The 26049-nt window shown below is 32.5% G+C and overlaps 4 protein-coding genes across 5 annotated transcripts; 3 read left to right on the plus strand and 1 right to left on the minus strand.

Moving 5' to 3' along the window:
* Positions 1-9428: 9428 nt before the first annotated feature.
* Positions 9429-12052, plus strand: LOC108454613 (ACT domain-containing protein ACR8-like). Its single transcript, XM_017753132.2, has 5 exons — positions 9429-9906; positions 10055-10215; positions 10308-10375; positions 10461-11132; positions 11212-12052. The coding sequence occupies exons 1-5, from the start codon at positions 9845-9847 to the stop codon at positions 11563-11565; spliced, it is 1317 nt and encodes a 438-aa protein (XP_017608621.1). The 5' UTR covers positions 9429-9844; the 3' UTR covers positions 11566-12052.
* A 1707-nt stretch (positions 12053-13759) lies between these two features.
* LOC108456017 (protein cornichon homolog 4-like) lies at positions 13760-16488 on the minus strand. Of its 2 annotated transcripts, XM_017754609.2 has the most exons (4): positions 15913-16476; positions 15362-15543; positions 14021-14143; positions 13760-13919 (listed from the first exon to the last, which is right to left on the minus strand). In XM_017754609.2, the coding sequence occupies exons 1-4, from the start codon at positions 15982-15984 to the stop codon at positions 13883-13885; spliced, it is 414 nt and encodes a 137-aa protein (XP_017610098.1). In that variant the 5' UTR covers positions 15985-16476; the 3' UTR covers positions 13760-13882. The 2 variants fall into 2 exon arrangements, with proteins under 2 accessions (XP_017610098.1, XP_017610099.1); XM_017754610.2 differs by lacking the exons at positions 13760-13919; positions 14021-14143 and adding an exon at positions 14585-14980 and having other exon boundaries at positions 15913-16488.
* A 2524-nt stretch (positions 16489-19012) lies between these two features.
* Positions 19013-22353, plus strand: LOC108457103 (methylsterol monooxygenase 1-1-like). Its single transcript, XM_017755958.2, has 5 exons — positions 19013-19501; positions 20091-20413; positions 21351-21498; positions 21579-21611; positions 21839-22353. Exons 1-5 carry the CDS (start codon positions 19172-19174, stop codon positions 21917-21919), a joined length of 915 nt encoding a protein of 304 aa, XP_017611447.1. The 5' UTR covers positions 19013-19171; the 3' UTR covers positions 21920-22353.
* Positions 22354-22693: 340 nt separating this feature from the next.
* LOC108457102 (probable protein S-acyltransferase 14) lies at positions 22694-25809 on the plus strand. The gene is made up of 7 exons (XM_017755957.2): positions 22694-23093; positions 23563-23803; positions 23899-23990; positions 24236-24359; positions 24443-24528; positions 24602-24667; positions 25244-25809. Exons 1-7 carry the CDS (start codon positions 22905-22907, stop codon positions 25370-25372), a joined length of 927 nt encoding a protein of 308 aa, XP_017611446.1. The 5' UTR covers positions 22694-22904; the 3' UTR covers positions 25373-25809.
* Positions 25810-26049: the final 240 nt, after the last annotated feature.

Here is a 26049-nt window from a genome sequence, read left to right on the forward strand (position 1 = left end):
CAGTAACATTTTTTTGTTAATATACTCTCAATTAATTTTAATTTAATATTTTAGAAAAAAATATAACATCATTTAAATTAATTACTTTAGAACTAAATATTAATTTCTTCAAATAAATGATTAAATATATTGAAAATCCACTCACTCAAGTATTATTTCTTAAGCATTTTAATTATGATTTAGAATAAAAAAGTTAGTTCTTACATATAATTATAACATATTTAACACAAGATACCTACTTGCACCCTAAAGTTCAAATTCAAATCCTTAGTAATTTATGCAATATATATATATCATAATTTTCTTTAAATTATATGTGAATTATGATATTGGTATGTGCTCTCACAAGGAGGGGGAAAACATAAACTCTAAACAACATGAAAGTTACCTAAACAACAAAAAAATTTATTTAGAAATCCTATCATTGCGGGCTAAAGTCTAAACCCATGTTCAATCTTTGTCGCATTGCTTATGTATATCGGAGAAACAAAGAGCTCGCAGCTATGGAGGTGTTAAAAAAAAAGGAAATCCCCATAAAATATACATAAAAACTGGAGATTGAAATGTTGGTGATCAGTGGTGTACTCACCCCAAGGCGTTCATTGATAAATTCTATAAACAAGATTTATAATATTATATATGTGTAATTATGGAGGAAAGAGGGGTTGTAAAGTACAGGTTTGACCGCATAATCCAGAGTGTTGTGGGCGAGAAAAGACGCGTGGGAACCGCTGACAGAGGAACAGTTCACGACAGCCCTATCGGCAAAAGGCCTTGCAATTTGCAGCACCAGCAGCAGGCAACTTTTTTCTTTTTTTTTTTTTCCTGGAAAGGGAAGGATATTGTTCAACTAAAATGTTGAAATGACACAATCGGAAATTCCAAGAATATCGCTTAAAACTAAGTTTATAGCATCCATAGGAGGCCGGTCAAACAAATGAAGTCCAGGAGCCAAAGATGTAGCAAAGTTAGTCATAAAATTAGCCTCTCTATAAACATGAGAAAACTTGACAGTCCAATGTCGTCTATCCCTCAGCTTAACAATGCTTCGCACCAGCCCAACATGCACCACATGCATGGTATCACTTTCTACAAGTATCTTCTTGAAACTCCTTTCCCAGGCCAAATTAAGACCATATACCAATGTTTCTGCAGTAACCTTTTATCCAATTTCCATGCTTATCAAGAATAACTCCATTAGCAAAGGCCCTTTGTTCAACTCCCTTGACAGCACCGTCCGAGTTAATCTTAACCCAATCATCCTCTGGCGGCACCCATCGAATTCCCATCATGGCTCTTCTTGGTCTATTGCTATTAGGAGAACTACTCTTCATTGTTGTCACCCAAATCCTATTATCTGCATTACAATTCTCATTTGCAAAGACAAGGTAACATGTTACGTTGTTTCCAAATGAACCAACAGAGGATGGACTCCAAAAACAGTAGGCCATTCAAAATCATCAAAAGCAAATTAAGAGAGTTTTCTATATTATCATTAATCCAACTTGATAAAGGTACCTCAAAGAATCTCTTTAAGATGTCAATTGGAATAAGTCTTGTGCAAATAACTCGAGCAAAGCGACAGTCTCTATAATATGGATGATAGTATCATTGTAGTGTCCACAAAGTAAGCAAGTAAGATTGAAGTCCAAACCACCTCTCACTATTAGTGAGAAGTCTTATCTTTCAAAACCAGCCACAACAAGTGTTTGATACTTTGTGGGCATTTAAGCTTCCAAATGTTCTGCCATAAATCATCGATCAGATGGTGACCAACTATCTTTCATAATTGCTTTATAAGCTTCAGTCACAGAGAATTGTCCATTCTTCGCCCAACGCCAAATATAAATACCCCTCCCTGCAACCTTATTCTAACTATGAGTTATGACCCTTTAGTATTCTATAGCTAATCTCTAACCATTTCAAAGTGAAGTTGGATTAGACCCTATCCTTACCAATTGTACTTTTCTTGACATACCAAAAATAAATATAATTGGCTTATCCAATTTAAAGAATAAATTTTATGGTGGTTGTTTTTTGTATTTAAATTTGTTGATTTTTAGTATAATTAGTTCAAAATTTAATACTACTAGCTATGATAAATATAAAATATTTATTCAATCTTAATCTTATTTAAGAAGGTTTTAAGGTAACAAGAGTAGTACTATCCACTATACAAGTAGTAGTTTGATTTTTTTTTATTATTACAAGTAGTAAACATAGGACTAACAAAAGCTGTTATTTTATTCTAATTATATCATATGATTATGTTATATGGTTGTATTATTACTTGTTTCCTATTTAGATGACTCCACGAGTTGATTGTTTTTTTTTTTTTCGTTTTATTCTTTCATGTTTTACTAATTTAAATTTGTTTAATTGTTGTTCTTTGATTGTCAAAGCTGCTGCTCCTTTATGACCATTTTTAAACCCAAAATTGAGCCGGTACAAATTTCTCATTTTTAAGATGCATTATTAGGTTGTAATCAATCATATCATCCAAAAGCATAATTAAAAGTACATCCCTCTCAAGACGTGTCTGTTAGCTTCGGAAAGCCAGGAATTTTTTGTTGGGTTGCTGAGATAAATTTTTAAAAGTGAAAATTTTTTTTTTGAGAGGGACTAAAAATACAATTTTTTTTCATTGAATAAAGTGATTAAAAGAAGTTAAAATTGAGTATATTTAAGATTAAGAAGGGCTAAAAGTAGAATTGAACCATTTAACCAAAGGGTCATAAGTACTTTATAATTAAAGAAAATCATTTCCCAAGATCAATGAGGGATGAATAACATGATCCATGGACAGGCCACACCCATATGTATTGATATTCTCATTTCCTGGCTTCATGCTAAAGTTTGATTGTCTTGATGTATATATCAAGTAGTTATTATTTAATTAAAAGATAAATCAAATTTGACTTGAATTAATTGGATAATTAAGGATAATAAGGCCATGATGAACCATCTTTTATGGACATTATGATGCATGTGAGGCATACACATATTATATTAAGAGAGAGATTATATATATATATATATATATATATATATATATATCAACTCAATTATATGTTTGTTGGAAAGGAGAAATAGCAGCCGTGGTTGAGTTGAAATTGGGTGCAAGTTGAAAGAGTAATAACCAATAAACAATATGTATAATTATCTCAAACCTAGTTTTATTTTATTTTTATTTTTTAAGATTAAGTTGACATTAGGCCAAAGACATTAAATATAATTTTTTTAAAAATTAATTCCATTCTAGTGACAGTTTTTCCCTAATAAAAAATAAAATTATATTTTCATCCTTTCTAAAATTTATAATTTAATTTTTTTAAAATGATAAAATGTTACGTGAATATTCTGCTTTAAATAGTAAAATCAACAGGAGAAGTTAAGCAAAAAGGCTTGGATGGATAATGATTTTTAAGAAAAATAAGATAATAATGGATTAATGACGTCTTCTATAATTAATTTCCCATAATTTCTGTTTTATTTTGTAATTAGAAATGGCCGGCTTCGTTTGGATTTAATATTTTTATATAAAGGAAGAAAAAAGACAAGAAAACACAGCCATGTTTAGGGTAATCAGTCAACTCAGCTCCCATCAGTAGGCCACTGTGTTTTTTTAGATTCAATTGTCTCATTTATATATTAAAATGTATTTTTTATCATCATCATATCTTAAAATGTATTGATGCTAGATTCGTTTCAGATGATCCCGATATTTTTGTTCATAAACTGATTTCTTTATATTGGATTTACTTATTCATATTACTAAGTTGAGCTTACTGTTTAATTGTAAAAACAAAAAATTATTTTACAAAAATGAATTTTTTATTTCTCACAATTTTGTCTTTTAACTTTGATGAATTAATTCAATTAAGTAATATTGTGAAAACTAACATTTTAACATTTTCTCCAACCAAACTGACTTTTAATTTTATTATTGCCTTTTTCGTAATCTGATTCCGTATTAGTTCCACCCATTACTATTTAATTAATAAATTAATGTAATCAATTTATTTTCAGTAGTAATTAAAATTTTGATTCCTACTAAGTAAGACACGAATAATATTAGAATTTCTAACTTCAATTTTACCATAACATTTATGCACCAATTCTAATAAGAAATGGTGTGTATCAGTGCGATATTCACTACTTGTTGAGAATGCACACTAGTGTAGTTTGTTGCAAATATTTTATGAGATTTTGGGTTAAATTTGGAAAATTATTATTTTATTTTTATTTTTAAATTTGTTAAGATTATTTTCATAATCTTTGAAATTATATTTTAATTTTTTTAATTTTTTTAAATTTAAACTATTTATCAATGTAACATATAAGATAAAAAGTGCCGTATGAATAATAAAAAGTTGAGAGTAAGGGACAGAGGGAGGGGACCATTAACTTTGCCCGATATGAAAAATTTTGTATTTTAATCCCTTTAGTTTTTAGGAAATCACAAATTAATATAATAAAATTATACTTTTTCCTTATTTTTATCCATTTATGTTCTCCTAAAACAATTTTCTAACTTTATCCCTAATTAGGAGCCAATTTACTCCAAATAAAAGATTCCAATAATTATATCATCTAAAATAAATATACATTGCTCTTAAGTGGAATATTCAATTAGCCCGTAACTCTATCTATTTTAAAATTTTTAATGTATTATACTTGATATGACGTCAACCTTTTACAGATTTACTATTGTAAATCTTATTTGTTTTTCCTTGATGCTTAATTGATGAGATGTAAATCTCAAATCAATTTTACAAATAATGAAATAATTTAACTCTAAATAGAAACTGTAGCTTTAAATGTTAGTGCTGTAGAGAAGATTTGCTTTTATCTTAATCAAGTGCCTAACTATTTCATTAAACAAATCAACCAATCACCATCTTATGATTAAAAGTAAAAATAAAAGAAATAGATTAAAATAACCCCAAGTCGATGGAGGGTGAGAAAGTTAGATGAAATACCATGTGAATGGCACCCACTGCCTTACATTTGTTTCTCTTACCCTAAAAATACTTTGAAAAATAACTAAAACAAAATATAAGACTTTCACATGTTGGGGTTTAATTAATTGGAAGTCAATAGAGTCATGGACTTTAGATTAATTAGGAATGAAGGCGTCCACGTGATTGGCAATCCATGTGGAATCTTTTTTTGTCCATCATCAAAATATTTTAATCTTATATCTTCTTCGAATTAAACTAATTTCTTTGATAGCTTGAATTCATTGTACGTCATCTCTAAATCTTTAGGAAATAATAAAAATGTTAAATAAAAGAGAAAAGTTGCATATGTTGAACATAGCTTAACAGGTGACTGATAATAAATCTGAAGTTACTAAGTGTTTGGGCCCAAAACTGAAAAATGGATTTGAGGCGAGCCTTAAACATTGGCCTGGATCTCAAACCTACCAACCCATTTATTTTTGTGGGTTATCCTTCACGAAATGAGGCTTTTATTTTAACCCAACATTTAAAAAAGTTTTGACATTGGTATCTCATCCTTCACCTATCATGAATTGCAATCTCCTTTTATATTGAAAAATAACAACAAAAAGTAAAAAAGGGAAATGACAAAACCTAAGATTAAGGATTCATAAATGAAGATCCCAAAATTTTGGTGATGAAGCAGCAGGTGGGGAAGGGCTGTGATCAAAGAAAAAGACATGGGGCATCACTAAACCTTAGTTAGTGCCTCAATTTTGTGTGGCAAAATCAATCCTTTGGTCATGATTTTGTCAATCTGCTCAACCCAACCCTAACACATGATGTTAAACGGGGAAAACAAAACTCACTTTATAAAAGGTAAGTGTGGGATTTTAGGCTCGGACTGGGGCCTGCCTCAACCGCAATCAAGACTAGTGGGTTCCCACTTGGATTTTCAAACCTGTTTACACGGGGTTAAACCCAAGCTGGCATAGGGTACCCCGTACCCTTTCATTTACACTTCAAGTCGGGATTGTAACACGTCGTGGATGTTTTCAAAATCCATGCAAACCCACCCTATTCCCTTGTAATAGCCTTCCAACCATTTCTTCTAAGGCAAGCAGGGTATTGAAGAGAGATGATATTCAGTGTGTTCTTTTTCAAAGCATGAGTGGGGCAAGGTTTTGCAATTTTCAGATCGATAAAGTGAATATACTTGGATTCAGTTTCGTTAAGGTTTAAGCACTTCATGTTTGTATGTGGTCAGAGCCTTGGAGAGTACGGCAGCAACTATATAAAATTGCACTGCCATAACTTGATGTTTTAAGGTTCATGCTTTACCCATCCCATACCAATATTATAGCCAACAACCATTACTGCACAACCTGGAAATTTTGAAACTTTTTAATCACATTAATCCTAATATTATAGTAAATATTAATAAATACAAACAAAAATCAAAATAATATTGTAATTACGAACGTATTTTCAATCGAATTCTTGTAACAATTATGATTGGTATCAAAATATACGAACATTTATTCAAATGGAAAAACCAAAAACAAAAAGCAGGTCAGCATATGCAATTTTTCTTTTTCATTTTGTCCAACTTAACTCCCGCCTCAATTCGAGTTTGGCGCCAAAAGTTCAGAGTAACGGTCAAAAAAGACGAGGCGGTCCGCCACCACGCAAAAGAACGAGAAGGGTTAACCTTAAAAATTCAAAATTATTATTATTATAAAGTAAGGTAAGAAAGGAAGGGACCCAGATACCGACGTGCTGAGATGTCATATGCGTGGCTCTTCATTGTCGCCTCGTAGTTGGCTCTCCGTTGCTGCAAAAGACAACCCAATGACCCATCCCTAATTCTTCTACTTTCCACATCGGACAAGTGGGCCCCACGTTTTCTTCTTCTTTCTTTTGGTTTATGGGTTGCTCTTTCTCTTTAAATTGCTATTTTTTTATTTATTTTATCGATGTGGATATTTCGGCGATGCCGTGGTCCCCATTATCGCCTTTGCTTTGGCGGGAATATCACCGGTTTTTGCCATACCCAAATCATCCAAAAGCTTTTGGGTAAAAAATCTTAGATTCAAAGTTTTAACCGCCAACCAATAACTGTCAGACGCCTTCTGTCTTTTTTAAAAGACACGAACAGCTGTCGGATTTGGGTTAGTGTAATGCACGTTCGAAAGGGAGAGTGTCTGGAAGTTTTCAAATACTCTATCATGCGGAACCATCGTCACCCAATTGCAGTTCAAACTTCAAACATCGTTGCGGCGATTCACCTCAACGGAGAGTTAGATTTTAAAAAAAAAAAAAAAGTCGCTCATTTTTTAAAAAATTTGAATTGAGGTTAGTTGAAATTTATTATTTCATATTATTAATTTTTTGGTAAGATATAAGTTATATTATTGACTCAACTAAACATGACAAGCTGCCTTTTTCTTTATTTGTTTTAAACGGTTTAGACATTAGAAAAGGCCACGTAGGAAGCGGTGAAAGACACGGTGTAGATAAACCGGAGAACGTGTTTCTGTCAAGCCTGCACGTGATGTGCATACCTTGGGTCCGTCCCATACCACTGTATTGGGGTAGGGGTGTTTATTATGACAGCATGTCCACTTGTGTGATCAACACGTTCAAGACTATTAACATAGACCAAAAGTTTTATTATAAGAGACGACATAATAAATCCCAACGCGTGACTCAACAACTACAGGCGTGCAGTGTTTAATTTATGGATACCCTACCAATTAAATGCCTACACGTGAGATTTGCCTCTCATAAATATCGACCGTTCTATAAGGAATATGAATTTGCTTCCTGGAAAATACATTCAAATACTGAAATATATTTCGAAGTTTAAGTTAGCTGTTTCCATTTTTTTCGTGAATGCTATATCGACGGGGATAGGGTTTATACTCGTATTTTTAATTATTTGATAAAAGTTTTAATCATGGTTTCGAATATCTTTTGATTATAGTTTAGTTTAAGAAAAAGTTTCTAAAATTTTGACTTTTTACGTTGAATTATTTGGTCTTAAAGGTCGATTCGAATGAGCAGTAAATTTTATTTTAATAAGATTAAAAATAATGACAATGATGATAAAATTAATTATCATATAGTGGTGATATTAAAAATAGTGACGGAATGGTTATATGTTTAGTTACAAATGTAACGGTGACAATGAAAATAAAAAATAATTGTCAAACACATTACATTAAGATATATATATATATTTATTCTAATTTAGGGTTAAGAGTTTAAGAATAATTTATTCGTGTAAGGTGCAGATACATAAAATCAATTAGTGTTGGAAGTATGGTAGAGAAAGTAGGGAGAAACTTTTTTCTTGTCCAAGAAAATGAGTGTTCTTGGGTGTTGGAAGTATGGTGGGGAAAAGAGGTGATCAAATCTTTTGGGAAGCAATGGATACTTAAAAGAGGCTTGTTTGTCGGGAAAGGTTTCATGTTCATGAAGGCCAAGTGTGCTTGAAAAGGCAATATGTATTTTGGTGTAAGCTTAAAATTTAAGAAATTGTACTTGAAAATGTGTTAAGTTTAAAATTTAAAATTTAGAAAGTTGTTCAAATCGAAAAGAGTTATATCTAAAATGATGTAATTTTAAATTTTGAGAAATTATATTCGAAAATGTATGAATTTAATATTTAAGAAGTTGGGGGATGTAGGAGCCTCGGCCCTCTAAAATAGAAAATTATTCATTTATATATTTTATAATTTATAACATTTTAAATTAATAATAGTAAAATTACACTCTAACCCTAAAATGATAAAAGTTTAATTTGATCATTTAAAAATATAAATATATAAATTATTAAAATAATAAGTTATATTTTTACCGGGCATAAAGATATATGATTTAATTTTTACCTTTAAAAAGATTTCTGATTGTACTTGTTGCTCTAAGGTTGGTGAGCTACTTAAATACATTCCATTGAGAGCGGTAGGGTTCACGAATAAATATATATACACAACTTTAACTAGGTGTATACATATATAGTTTGGGCGAGGAAATATATATAGGCACGTAATTTATACATGTAGTTTAGTGTACTTTCTACCTGGATTTTTACTTCCATTTGACGTCATATTAACTTTATTGTCGTAATAGTCCTAAAAAATATATCTTAAAAAATATGTTTCTTGCATATTTAAAATTATAAATAATAGTAAATTTGAATCCGTTAAATTACATTTATAATAAAAATCAAATTTTAATCTTTTGTCCCTACTAGAAATGAAGACCGAAAGTCCGAAGCCATCGAGCATATCAAAGTGACAGAAAAAAAGCCGATCCGACCGGTTAGTTATCACGTGTGAACCGTCGGCAAAAACTAAAACATACTTATCACTTATCAGTGGCTTTGTACAGGTGGCATCCGAGCTAGGATCAATAGAGACGTGGCAGTATTAAAGTTGACCCGTGGGATTTTTGTAGAATCATGATGTAATAAAAACAGGTCATGCGGGCAGCCGTTACTCACGCCATGTAAGATGTGACCACCTCTCGTTTTTTTAAAGGCGTGGTTTCGACTTTCGATATTAATAATCTTATTTTTTTTTAAAAAGAAGAAAAAGATTAAATGAATTAATTAATGTAAATATATATATTCATGGTGGAGCAGAGCTGAAGGGCGAACAAGTGGTGGTTTCGCGCTTTGAAAGTCTTCCTTGTTTTAGAGACAAAGAACAAGTGGAGAACATAGGAGAGAAAAGAAGAGTGTGGCGAGGAGTTGTTAATGGTGATTTAGTTGAAGGTATTATACAGTGGAGCTTTAAGAGGATCTCTCACTTGGCAACAACATTGTTGGTTTCCTAGGTGTCTCCAGGCATTAAAAAAGGTTTTTTTTTTTTTTCCTTTAAAGTTTGGAGGAGAAGATGGAGTGGCATGCTTGTCTTGATGAATACGAGAAGCTTGTTATAAGGATGACAACTCCTAGGTTTGTTTTTCTTACGTTTCTTCTCTTCAAATCACAAAAACAAGTTTTATAATGTGTTTGATTTTGCTTTCAATGCTCTTCTCAGTTCTGGGGGCTTTATTCTAGTTTTAAAGGTTCCTCATTCCTCTGCGTTTTCTTGTTATTAAAGGGTGGTAATTGACAATGCCGTTTGCCCCACTGCTACTCTTGTCAAGGTTGATAGTGCCAGAAGAGATGGAATTTTGTTAGACGCTGTTCAAGTTTTAACAGATCTAAATCTTTCAATTAAGAAGGCTTACATTTCATCTGATGGCCAGTGGTTCATGGATGGTGAGCTGAAAGCTTGCTTTATTTGGCATGTTACTATTTCTGGGTCTTAATTGAAAATTCTTGACACTATCATTTTCCTTTGATTTTTGTAGTTTTCCATGTGACTGACTTAAATGGAAATAAGTTAACCGATGAGAGCGTTATAAGCTACATTGAACAAGTAATTATTTCTTAATTACACTTCAATCCCCTTAATCCTAGCTTAATTACCCCCTAAAACTTTTTTTTTTGTCTGGTTTATACAGTCCCTTGAGACCTCATTCCCCGATAGAAGCCATGGATTTGATGGCTCAACAGCTTTGGAATTAACTGGAACAGATAGAGTTGGTCTTTTATCTGAAGTATTTGCAGTTCTAGCTGACCTGCAATGCGATGTGGTTGATGCTAAAGTATGGACTCATAACGGCCGGATCGCGTCTTTAATTTCCGTTAAAGACTGCAATTCGGGGTCTCCGATTAACGACTCGCAGCAAATCGACAGAATCAAATCACGTTTAAGGAACATTTTGAGAGGAGACAACGATATCCGTAGCGCGAAAACTTCGGTTTCTTTGGCCATAACCCACACCGAGAGGAGGTTACATCAAATGATGTTTGCAGATAGTGACTACGGAAGAAAGCCTGTTTTGCAATGTAGGGAAGATTCGCCCGTGGTCACCGTGCAAAATTGGGCGGAAAAAGGTTATTCGGTCGTGAACGTTCAGTGCAAGGATCGAGCCAAGCTTTTGTTCGATGTTGTTTGTACATTGACGGATATGCAATATGTTGTGTTCCATGCCACCATCAACACAGTTGAGGATAAAGCATATATGGAATTCTATGTTAGGCACACAGACGGAACCCCCATTAGTTCTGAAGCTGAAAGACAACGAGTTGTCCAATGCTTACGAGCTGCTGTTGAAAGGAGAGCATCCGATGTATGTATATGGAATCGTTTACGTTTTTAATGTTTATCCTGTATTTGCAAACACTGAAGCATTAATTGTATGATTGCAGGGTGTAAGGCTCGAGTTATGCACATCAGATAGGCAAGGTCTATTAGCAAATGTGACCCGAACTTTCCGAGAAAACGGTCTTAACGTGACAAGAGCCGAAATATCAACCACGAATGACATTGCTCGAAACGTTTTTTATGTGACGGATGCAATCGGGAATGTAGCAGATCCCAAAATCATAGAAACAGTGAGAGAAAAGATTGGTTTAGGGGAGTTAAAGGTAAAGGAATTGCCTTTGATATATCATGAAAGGGAAGAAGCAGCAGTAGGGGTTGGTGGGGCAGTGTTATCACTTGGGAGCCTAGTAAGAAAGAATTTATACAATTTGGGGCTTCTTATTAAATCATATTCTTGACGTGGAAACTCCAACTCTCGTGGCAGCAATTTGGTGGCAAAGAGCTTTGAGCTGTGGCCTTGGTGTACATATGAAGGTGGAATGTGGTAATAGATGTTATAGTTGGATTTTGTAGGTACAAAAGATACCAACCGAAGAGATTACAAATGTTTAAGATTCATTTATCGGACTTACTGTCAGCTAAAGGGGATAGTTGAGATTCGATTGTCTTTTTTAGCCTATTGGAAACCACCTTTAAAGGGTAGTGAATTTGTTGGTTTTGGCTTCAACTTTGATTGGTCCACCATGGTTTTTTTTTTTCTTTTTTTTTTTTAGGAAGTGAAGAATTTTAAATGACAAAGAGTGGGGGATGTTGGTGGGGTCTGTGAATTTGTGGGTATAGATTTGGTTGGTAGGAAAGAAGATTGGGTAGAAGAAAATTATGGTTTCTCCTTGTTTACTACATTTGTACATAATTTATAATTGACTTTATTTCTTATTTTGTCTACTATTTTCTTCTTGGGCTTATTTGCTTTGCATCGACATGATATATAAACAATTTCTTTTTTAATCTCTTTAAAAATTTAATAATTTGATTTAAGTATTTCTAACACAAGAATCTTACCCTTTGATGATAATTTAGTTTAATGCAAGTAGGATATTAATATTCACTCAACAAATGCAAGTTGTAAAACTTGCTTGAGTAGCTTTGATTAAATGTTGTTTATCTATAAAATTCATTTGGGTTGGAACTTTTGAGGGACAATAGTAGATTTTATATGAGCAGTTTCTCTTTAATTGTATTTTTTTGTAATTATGTGAATATTAATTCTCTAATTGTATACTATTAAAGAAAATAAATTATTTTAAAATAAAAAAAAAGAAAAATGACCTCAAAATCACGACTCATAATTTCAAAACAAAATCAAATCCTTCTCTTATTGACAATTAATATATAGTGTTTGAATAACTCATTTATTATCACATGAAATTAGAATTAAGATTCGATTGATATATCAATTTAAAAATTAAATTAAATTAATTAATTAATTAATTAATATAAATAAATTGAATCAAATTAAAAATTAATTGAATGGTATTTTTTATTTTTAAACTTTTAAAATTTTGTATTTAATCAAAATAGACCAACAGGATTATAAAAACATTGGCGTAGAATTGAGAAAAGCTTGTGGTTCCCATTGGGAAGAAATAAATGGAAAGTATGGTGGTAAACAACTTTTGACCCCAAAAAGCATTGTCGACTTAGGGGTTTGAGCTTCGATGAATACGACACTTTGACTCAGTTGCCTGTAACTGCGCCTGTTAACACGGGTAGGTTAGCTGGCTCCTTATACTCTCTCGGAACAGCCAAAAGTGACACAGACATGACACAAAAATCAAAATCTTTTTATGTATGAGACAAGATTCAATTAATTTCAACATATTTTGTACATTGTTCTGTACCATTACGAATCCATCTAAGAGGTAAAAGTAAAAGTATGACTCATATTGAGTTAGATTATTTTTTATATTAAATAAAAATTAATTCTGTTAATTTTTTTCTAATTTAATTACTAAAATTATTTTTTATGTCGGGATGACGTATACATGACATGTTACATGTCATTATGTGATTATTTTGTAATTATCTCAATTTTTATCGATATAAATAAATAAAGATAAGATAATGAAATAATTAATTTACTTTTTAATCTAATGTACAGGGATATTAGCTTGTCGATTTTTAATAAAAGAAGCAAAATGCAATTCGATCTATAATACAATAGTCTCCAGATTTTATATCTCCGTTTAATTAACTAGAAAAAAAAAAGGAAAATTTCAAAATAACAGCATTTTGTGTACTAATAGCACCAAAATCAACCTATTTTTCAATGCTTTTGTTGGGAACTTTAGATCCATATATTAGCCCATTTGGTTTTTTTTGATAGAAAATTCTCTATAATTTTCTGCTCCAAGCTAATTTTTCTATGGCATTTTCCTCGCATCTTGTTCACTAAGCCTTAAATTTCTTGTTCATCATTCTTAGCCTCACCTTATCAACTCAACAAATCAATAAAATAATTGTATATATTGTTCTCCCCCTTTCTTGCTAATTCTTGTTTATGTCACCAATTTCGGACGGCTAGCTTATGGCCTAAAAAACAACAAATACCAGATGCTTGAAAAAAATATATTGAACTAAAACCAACTGATATTTTCTCAATACAACCTTCCATTTATGTTAAATCAGTTACAAAAGATTCGAGCTGAAACAAGGCAGGAAAAAAAATGTTAATGGACGATTAATGGCAGTAGTTGAGATAGGTGACGGCTCTGGTTAATCATCATCGTCTTCAATCGCGGACCAGATCATCCTGACAATACATCCAAGACTTCTCATGTCAGCAGCTACTAAAATTAAAAGAAACATATTTGGAGACAGAAATCTTTGCATTTATTGGATAACAAAAGGTACCAGAATATATCGAAAAAGAGGAGAACGACGAGGTAGGCGAGTTTAAAAAGGCGTCGCTTCTTCTCTCTATGAAGCAAATTAAATATCTCGGTGACATCTACCAGGTGCTGTCTCTGTGTGTAACTGATAAGAAAAGAAAAAATCCGCGCATTGGCCAGAAGCATATAAAACTCCCGCGGTGCTAAACAAAAGATTATGTTCCATTAGGGAAATATAATATTATGGATAGAATGTGAGATTATCAATTAATTTAGTTGAAATGTAAGATTCAGGTGTTTGATTGACAGAACGTAACATTTTATCTAATTGTTATTGTAATGGAATTTGTTATTTTCAACAAATTTTAATTCATTTAATATTTTTAATCTAAATTTCAATAAAATTAAGATAAATTATTACAATTCTTACTTTTTATTACAATTTATATATTAATAAGTAAATATATTGGGTTGAAATAAATTTATAAATTATAATTATAATAATGCATGAAAAGTGATTGCAACACCAACTGTAATTATATCAAGAATTAATATATAAATAAAAATATTAAATAAAATATAATAATTATAATTGTAATGTATGATATCCACTGGTTCACTATTAAGAAAAAGTCCAAATTCATTACAATAATAAAATAAATGACAAATTGGCCCAAAATTTAAAATTAAGCCAATAATTTTTGTAATGAAATTACACTTATATTACGAGATGACCAGAATGTTAAAATCTAAACATTTTAGTCTCATTTCGGAATATAACATTATGGACCATAATGTTATGTTCGACAAACCAAATACCCTCTAAGTATCATATGCACTGATCTACAAATAACTAAAATTATGCAAGGAGGCCAAGGCTGTTCATGCAGATATTGCAATTCTCCATTCAATCCTCTCCGGATACATAAATGTTTGCCAATAGATCCTCTCCGCACCTCCCCTCACGTCTATTGTTTTCACTCTAATGAAGATCGATAAAGCATTTCATTGAGTCCATCTATGGATACAACATAACCCGGCGCCATATTACACTCACAAGCTAATTGAAAATTTGTTTTTACGCTTGATGCTTCATAGCATCAGTCTCTAACCTAACAGAGGGCAGCAAATCAATGCCAAAGTAAACAATAAGCTATCTATCAAACACACGAACTAAGATTTTTCCAAAGTTTGAATGCTACCTTAACTAACATGCACATTATCGATAAGCTCGTCGGACTAAAACAGAACAGATCAACGAGACAGGGCTTAAATCCGACCATGAACCGAAGGTAGAGAAAACTATCCTTGAAACGGACTACACTACTGATAAGAAGTCTAAGAAGATGGGAGAAAAACTTACAGTCTAACATCGTAGTATAAATACGGAGCAGATATCAGCGCCATGATCCAATGCCCCGTTAACAGATAGAATAAACATAAAATTCCTTGTACTACAAATTCCGGTAAGACTACGCTGTTTATCCGCGATGAAGAATCGTAGGGATTGATGTAATCGAATTCTAAATCAGCCAAGCACATAAGCTGAAGCAAAATTATGAAGCTGTTACAATCCATTCCCATTCTCAGATGAGCAAAACAAACAAAAACGATACCATCAGTAAAATCATCAAGCTGTCATAATACATTCCCTCCCATTCTCATAATATCACTAATGAGCTATGCACAATGTAACCATGTTACTGGAATTTCGATCCTATAACAATGTTCAACACGTAAATGCAGTCCAAAAATAATAGTTGTCCTCATTCTTTTAGCATTTATTAGGTAATTTACTTGCAAATAAAATGAAGAATCAACTAAATAATCATTACCCACCATGCCATTGCAACAAACACAGAAAAAGGAAAAATGAAAGAAAAACAAAGATTGTAGGTTTAACAAGGAATTGACCTGATACACAAGGAGAACAATAAGGGCAATGAGGATGAAGAAAGAAAGAATCCATATAAAGAGATCTCCCATTCCTTCTCTTTTCTCTATTTATTTGATTTCCCTTTTGATTTTTTTTTTTTTTTTGCTTCGTTGATAAGAGAACGGAACAAGAAGACACAGTTTTGGCTACGCCGGAGGTTGGCGTTGGGTCCCAACCCGGAAACCGTTGAAAGATCCGACCAAAAGTGGCCAAAGGGGGAACCGCTGTTTGAGCTTTTTTAATGTTTAAAAGACTTGGAAGACTTCTTCTTGTTGTTTTAACCCTTTCGGGAATTTAAATCGAAATTATTATATGGAACAGGAATTGAAATTTATGCAAATCCCAAATTCAATCAGCCTGCAGAAATCAAATCGGACAAATTTATGGTGGCGTCAGAGCATCGGACTTTTTTAACAGTTGTTGGAGGCCAAAGCCCAAAGTGGAACCCTTTAAGAAGTTGTTTGATAATTGCGGGCTTGTTCGGCAGTTTTAAGTACATTACAGATTGGGCTTCTTAACCAATTTCCTTGTTAGGCGTGTAATGGTGAGGAGGGTCGGAAAAAACGTGCAGAAGAACAGTAGCAGTAATGGGGATTGATATCGCATGCTCATGGGAAACAAGAAAGAGAGTCCAAGCACCAAATGATTACCACACATCACATCACCATCGATCATATCGGCATTCGCCACCGATATTTTGGGGCGCTAATCATCAGTCACCCATCACAGGAGCTTTTGCTTTGGTCCACTCTGTATGATTGGATTTCGATACGCATTTTACCCCTTCTTTTCCGGCTTAAAAGATAAAATCCAACACTGTTTTGACTTTTATTTCTCACTTCAAAAAAAGTAACAATAAAAAAGTAACTCTTATCTTATCACTTTATTGTTGCCCAGCTTTTTATCATTTGATGACTGCCACTGGCATGATATCACTGAAATTATCATGCATACATTGCACTCTCACTAGTGCCCACAGTCCTCTGCTTATTACCTTCTTTCTCAACTCACATTTCCCTGTTTTGTTTCTGGAGATTTGTATCCAATTCTATCGTCTACAGATTTATATTTTCAGTAATCATGCAAAATATGAAGTATGCATATCATATAATTTTTTTCAATCGTTCAAACATTTCCATTCTCTTTATTTTCTTCCTAATTTAACACGCTCCATTTATAAGAAAATGAAATCTTTGAAGGGTCAAACAAAGACCAAAATCAAATAATGATTGGGTTGTTAGGGTTAGTGACTCAAGGTAAAAAAAAAAAAAAAAGGAAGTAGCGTGAAAGGACTAATGATGAGACAAAAATAAGACATTTAATATATCCATCAATCTTATTATTTTTGGATTTTGTCTTTACATATTTTTTAAAATAATATTTCTAGTTATTTTATTTAAAAATTTTATATTAGATTTTTACTTTCTTAAAATATATAATTATAAGTGTAAAATAATTTTACATCAATAATAAAATTTATATATATCTGCTTTGATTTTTTTCCTTTGCACAAGTTGTAATAATTAGAGCATTCTTATTCCCACGACTTATCATAGCCTGGCATAGTGAAAGCTAAAATAAATATTAAACCCCTACCCTACTCATCATTTAGAATTACTTCATTTGTTTTTAATGCTTTGTAAATAATTGCTACTTTTGCATAATCATAAATACTTCACATCGTTTTCCATCAGATTTCAGGTTAAATCTATTTTTTAGGGTTCAACTTTAAAATCAGATTTAACTATAATGTATGTATAGTATTGGCTGAATTAGAAAAATTTTCGAAATCGAATTAAATTTTATATTTTTACAATAATAAAAATATAATAATAATAATTTATATATTTATAATTTTATAAATTATAAATAATCTAAATAAAGAATTTTTCTATTTTAGCTACTAATCCGCCCCTGATGTATAGTATTGTTATAAGTGTTGTTATAATCTATAGATTTTAATAACTCTGATCTTCACCGTGAATAATCCATTTTTAACTTGATTTCCCATCATTTTCTTTTTGAAATACTTTTATTGTTGTTACTGAATCGAAATTAATAGTTTTCTATATGATTATTTATAAAATTAAAAAAAATGAAAATTCGAGTTCCCAAATAAAAAGTATCGCTTTTGTACATGAAGAAAAAAATAGATATTAAACAATTACAACATAGAATAAATTAATATAATTAATAACACAATAAATAAAACTTATTTAAGATAAACTTATCCAAAACTATTGTAGAACTAGACCTAATCATGGGTCGGGTTCAGTTCGATTGATACAAAATTTTAAATTCATATTTCTAAATTTGGACCTAGTTTGATCTGAAAAATGGGTTTAAAATTTTGTCCAAATCCGACTAAGATTAAAAATGCTAAACTCGAGCCCAACTAGACCCGCCCATATTAAAATAAATATTTTCCAATAAATTAAAATGTCTTAAAACTATTTATATTTAAATAATACTAAGATAGTTGTAACTTAATAAGCAAATGCCTTTAAAATAGTAACAAAATTAACAATAAAATAAGAGTTATACAATATTCGAAAAATAACAATAAAATAAGAACAATATAATAACAAAATAGTAATAAAATAGCAACAAAATTACAGCAAAACAGTTGATTCGAGTCGGACTGAACTCGAGCAAAAACTCCTAGGTCCAAAAAAATGAATTTAAACCTAATTTTCAAATTTGTATTTTTGTTCAGCTGCAAACAAGGTGGAAGCCGAAATTATATAGTATAGGGAATTATTTCCTTTTAAAAACAGACAGATCACATGCTAATGTAGAGCCAGAATGGCATCGGATCCTGGTTTCTTACCTTACATATGGTAGGAGTAGTATTACGTTTTCAGCTCCTCAAATGCATATTCTTTTTGTCGAAATAAAGCTAATAGTTGAATTGAAAATAATATAATAATATTATATAAATATATTTTCCAGTATTTCCTCAAAATATATTAAAAATATTTATTTTTATATCAGATCATTGTTGTTTATATTTTAAATATACATTATTATATTAATTTTATATATTTTAATATTATTATTAAATAAATCCTCGTATATATATATTCCCCTCCAATTTCCAAATCTGCATGCAAAGAAAGAAACAAGTAAAATTAGTCTTCAAAAGTGTTTCACAAATTCATGCAAGCTACAGACGATTCCCCTTAAATTGCCGCATCTTTTGACTAAGCAATAAAACCGCCACCACCAATACTGAAAATGTTGCCGTTCGACACAATCGAGGAGGCTGCTACATTCATGGGACGGAACCTAACGGCGGCCGAGACCATGTGGTTCAAGTACTCGGCTAAAAAATCGGATTACTATCTTTACTGCCACAACATCTTGTTTTTGTTCCTCATATTTTCTGTTGTTCCTTTGCCGCTCGTTTTTGTTGAGATGATGAGATCTTTGGGTTTCGATAAATACAAGATTCAACCCAAAGTTAGCCTGTCGTTGCCCGAGATGTTCAAATGTTATAAGGATGTTATGCGGATGTTTGTTCTTGTTGTGGGTCCTTTGCAGTTAGTCTCTTATCCTTCAATTAAGGTAAAAACTCATTCGATTTTTCAGGATTTTTGTGGGTTGGGTTGGTTTAAAACTTTTATGTTCGATTACAAAGTTGGGACCTTTTGGGTGACCTTTTTTTTTGGTGAAAGCTTGAGTTTCGGGAGAATGTGATTTGTCGTAGTAGGAAATTTGTTTATTCATTGGATATGCTTGTGTAAACATGAGGATTCTTAAATTTTATGTTGGACTTAATGAGATTTTCATTTTCATCATGGGAAATTTGTTTAATATTCTCCCACCCCCCCCCAAAAAAAAAAAAAAAAAGTTTCAGTGACAGATCAATTCATATCATTTTCCCCCTCTGTTGTAGGGAGTTGATTCTTCAGTCTCATTAGTGAGATTCTTGGAGATTTGAATATAGATTCCTATGTTCATTTAGACATTTAATAGGACACTTTCTAATAATTTTGAATCTGTAATCTTATTGTTGCAACCTCCATAAATTAGCTTAAATGATAAGGGTTTTCAAATTCCTTTTTAATATTTTTATTTTGTACTAAACTGTACAAGTTTCTGAGGCATAGTATTGGTTTATGTTTAGCTGAGAATGAGGATGTTTCCTTGACAGATTATCGGGATTCGAACAGGGCTGCCATTACCATCGTTGTGGGAGATTGTGGCACAGTTGACTGTATATTTCATGATAGAAGATTATACCAATTACTGGATTCACAGGTTCCTCCATGGTAAATGGGGCTACGAGAAAATTCATCGGGTTCACCACGAATACACTGCTCCAATCGGCTTTGCCGCACCATATGCACATTGGTTGGAAGTTTTGATCCTCGGGATTCCTTCTTTTCTTGGTCCAGCAATTGTTCCGGGGCATATGATCACGTTTTGGTTATGGATAGCTTTACGGCAAATCGAAGCAATAGAGACACACAGTGGGTATGCATACTAGAGCTTAACCTTTTTGTATATTTTTTTTACTTTTCCATTTTGCTCAATAGCCTTTGTTTCTTTAATCTTGTGACTGAATGATGCCAACTTTAGAATAATTTTCATTACTTTTCAGAGCCTCCTTTCTATAACAAAGTGCTTGTGTTTTGATGGATCTTTCAACAGTTGCCAACTTTTTCTTGATATGTTCTTTTTCATAAGTTGAACTTTGTTTCGCAGGGAATTACTACTAATTACCCCTTAAAATGTGGTGGAATGCAATAATCTATATTATATCTTGTTCAATATTTTTCTTTTGCCTGCTATTATTGCATTCTGTCAATGGTTACATCCATTTCTAATACTTTGTTCTGTTTTCATCATTTGAAAATTTATTAACTGATTGCTGTGAGTTAATTAAAAGTAATGAACTATGTTACTTGGACTCGAGTGTGACTGTTGGATACTAGTATGTGAACAAAATTTTCCAAGTTTTTCCATGTATTTGGAGGATCCCTGGAGCTTATACCCCTAAACCCATGTGTCATACACTTGTGTCAAATACAGAGTACTTGATGGATAATGACTATCAAGTCGGGAACTTGCTATTAGAGTGATTGGGATTAAGATCTAGAGTGATTGGGATAATAGGTTAGCCATAAGCCATAAACATGTCTGACTGTTGGCATCATAAAGGCCAGGTTTAAAGGAGTAGCACATTGAAACAGCTAATATATTTATCTGCATGTGGTTTATGGTTATCATGTGTAAAATTGACCTATGAACAACCATGGAGATGAAAATAAACTTTTACCTTTCCTGCGTAAAAGTGGTAGCTTGTTATTAAGGTTTAATGCAATTTGTATAACAATGTTCAGTTTATGAACCTAGTAAGTGCTTTCTGATGCTAAAGTAGGCAGTTCACAGTGTAAGTTGTTTTATGCAGGTATGACTTCCCTTGGACTCCCACAAGATTTATCCCATTTTATGGCGGTGCAGATTACCATGATTATCATCACTATGTTGGAGGACAAAGCCAGAGCAACTTTGCTTCAGTTTTTACTTATTGTGATTATATCTATGGCACTGACAAGGTAATGAACCAGTGCATGATTTCTCATGTAATCAGATGATAATTTTTCTTGTGTGATAAATTTGTTTCTTGTGTGATTAGGGCTATCGATATCATAAGAAGGTCCTAAGGAAGGTAAGTTGCTCATTTCCGTTGTTGCGTATCCCTTATTACTTGCATTGGCATCTTTTACACTTCTATAAATATGCTTAAAACCGTTGTTTCCAAATATTTTTTCTTGCTTATAATATGTTTCATGAGTCTTGATGGGTTTACATGCATGGCCTCACATACCAAGTCTTCCGGCTTGATAGTTTCATTTCTTCCATTCCACTAATTTATTCATTGCTGGTGTAATTCAGTTGAAAGAGGGGTCTAAAGTTGATGGTGCTCAAAACGGAGGCTCATACTATTATCCTACTCAAGATCTTAAATCCGAATAGCCGCTTGTCAATGGAGCAATTCTCTCGAGCAGCCTCTTCGGTCTTCCTCTCGGATCGCATGTATTAACTTATGGGAATCTGATTTTGAGTTGACAATCATTGTTAGTATGATGAAGTAGATTTCTTAAGTGAATTCAGATGAAGATTAACTTGGGTCTTTTTTCGAAATGTGATTTTGTTGGTAGCTTGAAAGATATATCAGTTCTTGTTATTTAGGTTTTCTATGTCTTTGCCCTGTTTAAATCTTTTTTGTTTAAACTAAGAAACTATAAATCAGACATGGTGTGCATTTTCATTTGTCTCAGAATTAGTTACTAGTGAAGTATAGAATGTGTTGATCTCGGTTTTGTTCACACTTTTTTATTTTTCTTGAAGTATTTGTATTCGAATTTCATATTAATATATTTGAGCATAAACATGCCTATCATTATAAAGATTTGATCTTTTTGGTGAATTAAGTAAGTGGGTGAGTATTTCGTCACCAAATACAAAATTTATGCTTTTCATCTTCAAAAAAAATTATTTTATTTCTAACTTTGTAGCACCAAATTATTGACTTCGCCCGTAGAATAATAATCGATTACTGAAAATGAAGTGAGACATTTTAAGAAACTAGCATAAGGGTCGCTTAGGCTTAAGGCCCAGTAAGAAACTGAGACCAAGCCCCATCAATTTTCTCAGAAAATTCTTTCTGGGCTTCCCGAGAAAACCGTGTTGAATGAAATCATTACGTCCAGTACATAAAATTTGATTATATATTTTATTTTCATGTTACTATATAAGGAAAATTTCAAGGTTCTAATCCAAATCTAAGCATCGAAAATACCAATTGCATCATCAAATTCATTATTTGACCCAAATTCCGGGGAACGGAATTCCTTTTTCTCCATCGGAGTTCCAAATTCCCCCCTCCTGAAATCTCTTTTTTCCGCTCCCCTCAAAATCTCCTCTTTGTTCTATACAGAATAAATAAAATTTTAATTTTATGGCATGGAACGTGTTCAAATTCTGTACGGCACTACGTGCTTTGGGTTCGATTATGATCGTTTTCGTTCTTGCGGTTATCGGCCTCACTTACTATGCTGTGGTCATTGCTCATTATGGTCCTAGTCTCTTTCTTGGAGGCTTTGAAACCTTTTTTGCCATCGTAGTTCTCATCGTGTTTCATTCTCTGGTATACCCTTTTCTTCATTTCCTCTCGTGTTTCATGATTTGTTTATGTCAGTAATTGTCCTTTGAACAACAAAGATTTTAGCTTTAGCTTTTTATTTGATTTGATTTGTGATGGAATATAGGATTGTTTTTTCAAGGAGGAGAGTGAATTTAAGTGATTTTAATTGGTGAGTATATATACACAAGTGACTTTATTGTAAAGAGAATTCATTTTTAGCTCAAGTTTTCGTTATTTGGTGATAAAAGATGACATGAGAACTTAATTATTGTGAATTTTTATTGAGTGACTTCATGACTTCTGAGGTTTAGCTTAGTGGGGGTTTTGCAATGAAAATAACAGAGTGAATAAATGATATGAAACCTTAAATTAGTTGTGACAATATTTACGGTTTGATTTCCTTTTATGTGTTGTGATTGGTTTTGTTAGATGGCACTGCTGCATTTTGAAGTAAGCTTACCTTGTTTTTCAGCTGGTAATGGTAATGTGGTGCTATTCTTCTGTTGTTGTAACTGACCCCGGGGGTGTCCCACCAAATTGGAGGCCCCTCACGGATGAGGAGAAAGGTGATGCCGATCCTTTGGTAGGTTCTAGTTATGGAAGTGCACAATTAGATCCTAAGCAATCAGCTATGGTAGCTGCGAGCCAGGAGATACGTTTCTGTCACAAGTGCAAACAATTTAAACCTCCTCGTGCTCACCACTGCTCTGTTTGTGAGTCGTCTAGCTACATGAATTCTTCGGGTTGTAGCTTTTGTTGTTATGCCATCTTTTAGTGAAAGATTCCTTGGTTTATTAATTGATTTCAGGTAGGAGGTGTATACTAAAAATGGACCATCACTGTGTTTGGGTTGTCAACTGCGTTGGGGCATTGAACTACAAGTATTTCCTTCTATTTTTGGTATGTTATTTTAATGCATCTATCACAAGTCTTGTAACCGCACATTATCATTGATGAGGTACTTTGTTAGGCTGATTCGTTTCTTTCGGCATTGTTCTCTTGCCACAACATATTTTCTGCTCGCAATCGGTATATCAAGTCTTACACGTATTGAATAGATTCATATGCCAACCAGACTTTACACTTATTGAATAGATTCTTATGCCAACCAGACATCAATGTTTTTTTTCTTAAATTTGATGCAGTTTTACACATTTCTTGAGACCACACTTGTCAGTTTATTGTTGTTGCGAGTTTTTATGGAGTTTTTTATGGAAGGCGAGGTAGATGAAACACCAGGATCACTTGCAGCTACTTTTATCACATTTGGTAAGTTTCTAAAGGGTTTAAGTATCTTCCATCTCATTGGTTGTCAATATATTGTAACCGATTGTAATTCAAAATTTTTTCAGTTTTAAACATAGCATTTATGCTGAGTATTCTTGGCTTTCTGATTATGCACATAACACTGGTTGGAGCCAATACCTCCACTATTGAGGTAATAATCTATGTTTCCCTTTGTTGCCAAAGTAATCAGTTAAGGTCTCGTTTTTACATGTTTTATTTTACAGGCATATGAGAAGAAAACCTCTCCAAAATGGCGTTATGACCTTGGTTGGAAGAAGAATTTCGAACAGGTTAATTCCCTTTTCTACCTTCCCGAACCCCTCGCTTTCGACTTCTATACTTTTTCCTATTTTTGTATGTTTCATCCAATCTCTGGGCGTCTCTTCAAGTACTTGTCTATTACATAAGATGTTAAGCATTGAATAAATATTGGAAAGAAAATGGTAAGGGAGAGCACGAAAGGATCAGATATTCAGCATTTGTGTTTCGGAGATTATTTCTCAAGTTGCTCTGTTACCTGTTTGACAATTGAACTTATCAAAGATCGGAAATATAGTTGATCCTTCATCTTCGGTCCTTCTATGCTTCGCTTGACCATATTGTGTTTGCTTATGTAGATAGACTTCCCTTCACTTGATAGCTTCATCAATACACCACACAACATCAGTCCGAAAATGACACATTTCCAAGCTGCATAAATGCATATCTTACCATTGCTGTCATGGAAACTATAAATAGTTTTACAATAAGTTCATCTTTAGTTGTCCTTAAGTTGAGGATTACAGATTTGAAGTGAAAACTTTACCCCAATCGAATTCTGAAACTTAAAATCATGATAGACAAAAATTACTCTTTTCCGAATTCAGGTGTTTGGACTAGATAAGAAGTACTGGTTCATCCCAGCCTATTCTGAAGACGATTTAAGACGAATGCCAGCCCTTCATGGATTTGAATACCCAACACAGCCCGACTTGGAGCCGCTCCAGCAACATTAACAAAGGAACAAAACAAGCTTTCAAGTTTCAATCACTCATAAAAAAAACTAGGTTGCAGCTCATGTACATATCTGTATCCTTGTGATTTGTAAGTGATTTCATCAGTTATTTATTTTAGTCAGTGGTGTCACCGATTAAAGCTCAACATTTTCGTTGATTTTCCTTCTTGCCAATCACCATATGTGATCTTTCCTTTTGAGTTTTGTAATCTTTATTTGCAATGATTGAAACTTTCAGAAAACAGTTCTTTCCCGTACCAGACATTAGACAACCTGGATAGTTGCCTGTAATTTGTGTTTATACGATGAATGTGAAAGAAAACGAAAAAAAAGAGTGCGGAGAGATGTTCATGGGCTGGACATGTGGTTGATATTGGGTTGGATTTATGTATAGCATCATTTACATTAATCTAAATTCGGTTTGATTTGAAACTCAAATTTTGTTTAAATTTATTCATATTTGTAAATGATTCTGATCAGGGACGAACTCAGAAATTTTTTTTAGAATGGGTCGAAATGAAATTTTAATTTTTAATAGTCTATATTTTTATAATTTTAAAGCATTAAATTAAATTTTTATAATTTTAGTGGGGTCAAATTGTAATTTTACCTTTATTAATTTAAAATTTTAAAATTTTTTAAAGGGTTAAAACAATAATTTTTCATTTTAAGAGAGTT

This window comes from Gossypium arboreum, chromosome 9 (genome assembly GCF_025698485.1).
Source record: "Gossypium arboreum isolate Shixiya-1 chromosome 9, ASM2569848v2, whole genome shotgun sequence".
Taxonomy (NCBI): domain Eukaryota; kingdom Viridiplantae; phylum Streptophyta; class Magnoliopsida; order Malvales; family Malvaceae; genus Gossypium; species Gossypium arboreum.

Bases quoted from the DNA above. Each gene is read 5' to 3' on its own strand.
- LOC108457103 (XM_017755958.2), top strand. From the start codon at position 19,172: ATGTTGCCGTTCGACACAATCGAGGAGGCTGCTACATTCATGGGACGG. The intron at 19,502-20,090 runs GTAAAAACTCAT...TTTCCTTGACAG, and splicing joins TCTCTTATCCTTCAATTAAG to ATTATCGGGATTCGAACAGG. The intron at 21,499-21,578 runs GTAATGAACCAG...TTGTGTGATTAG, and splicing joins ATATCTATGGCACTGACAAG to GGCTATCGATATCATAAGAA.
- LOC108454613 (XM_017753132.2), top strand. From the start codon at position 9,845: ATGGAGTGGCATGCTTGTCTTGATGAATACGAGAAGCTTGTTATAAGG. The intron at 10,376-10,460 runs GTAATTATTTCT...TGGTTTATACAG, and splicing joins TTATAAGCTACATTGAACAA to TCCCTTGAGACCTCATTCCC. The intron at 11,133-11,211 runs GTATGTATATGG...GTATGATTGCAG, and splicing joins TTGAAAGGAGAGCATCCGAT to GGTGTAAGGCTCGAGTTATG.
- LOC108456017 (XM_017754609.2), bottom strand. From the start codon at position 15,984: ATGGGAGATCTCTTTATATGGATTCTTTCTTTCTTCATCCTCATTGCC. The intron at 15,544-15,912 runs GTCAATTCCTTG...ATTTTGCTTCAG, and splicing joins TTGTTCTCCTTGTGTATCAG to CTTATGTGCTTGGCTGATTT. The intron at 13,920-14,020 runs GTACCTTTTGTT...ATGTATTGTCAG, and splicing joins CTCTTTTTCGATATATTCTG to GATGATCTGGTCCGCGATTG.
- LOC108457102 (XM_017755957.2), top strand. From the start codon at position 22,905: ATGGCATGGAACGTGTTCAAATTCTGTACGGCACTACGTGCTTTGGGT. The intron at 23,094-23,562 runs GTATACCCTTTT...CTTGTTTTTCAG, and splicing joins TCATCGTGTTTCATTCTCTG to CTGGTAATGGTAATGTGGTG. The intron at 24,529-24,601 runs GTAATAATCTAT...TTTATTTTACAG, and splicing joins CCAATACCTCCACTATTGAG to GCATATGAGAAGAAAACCTC.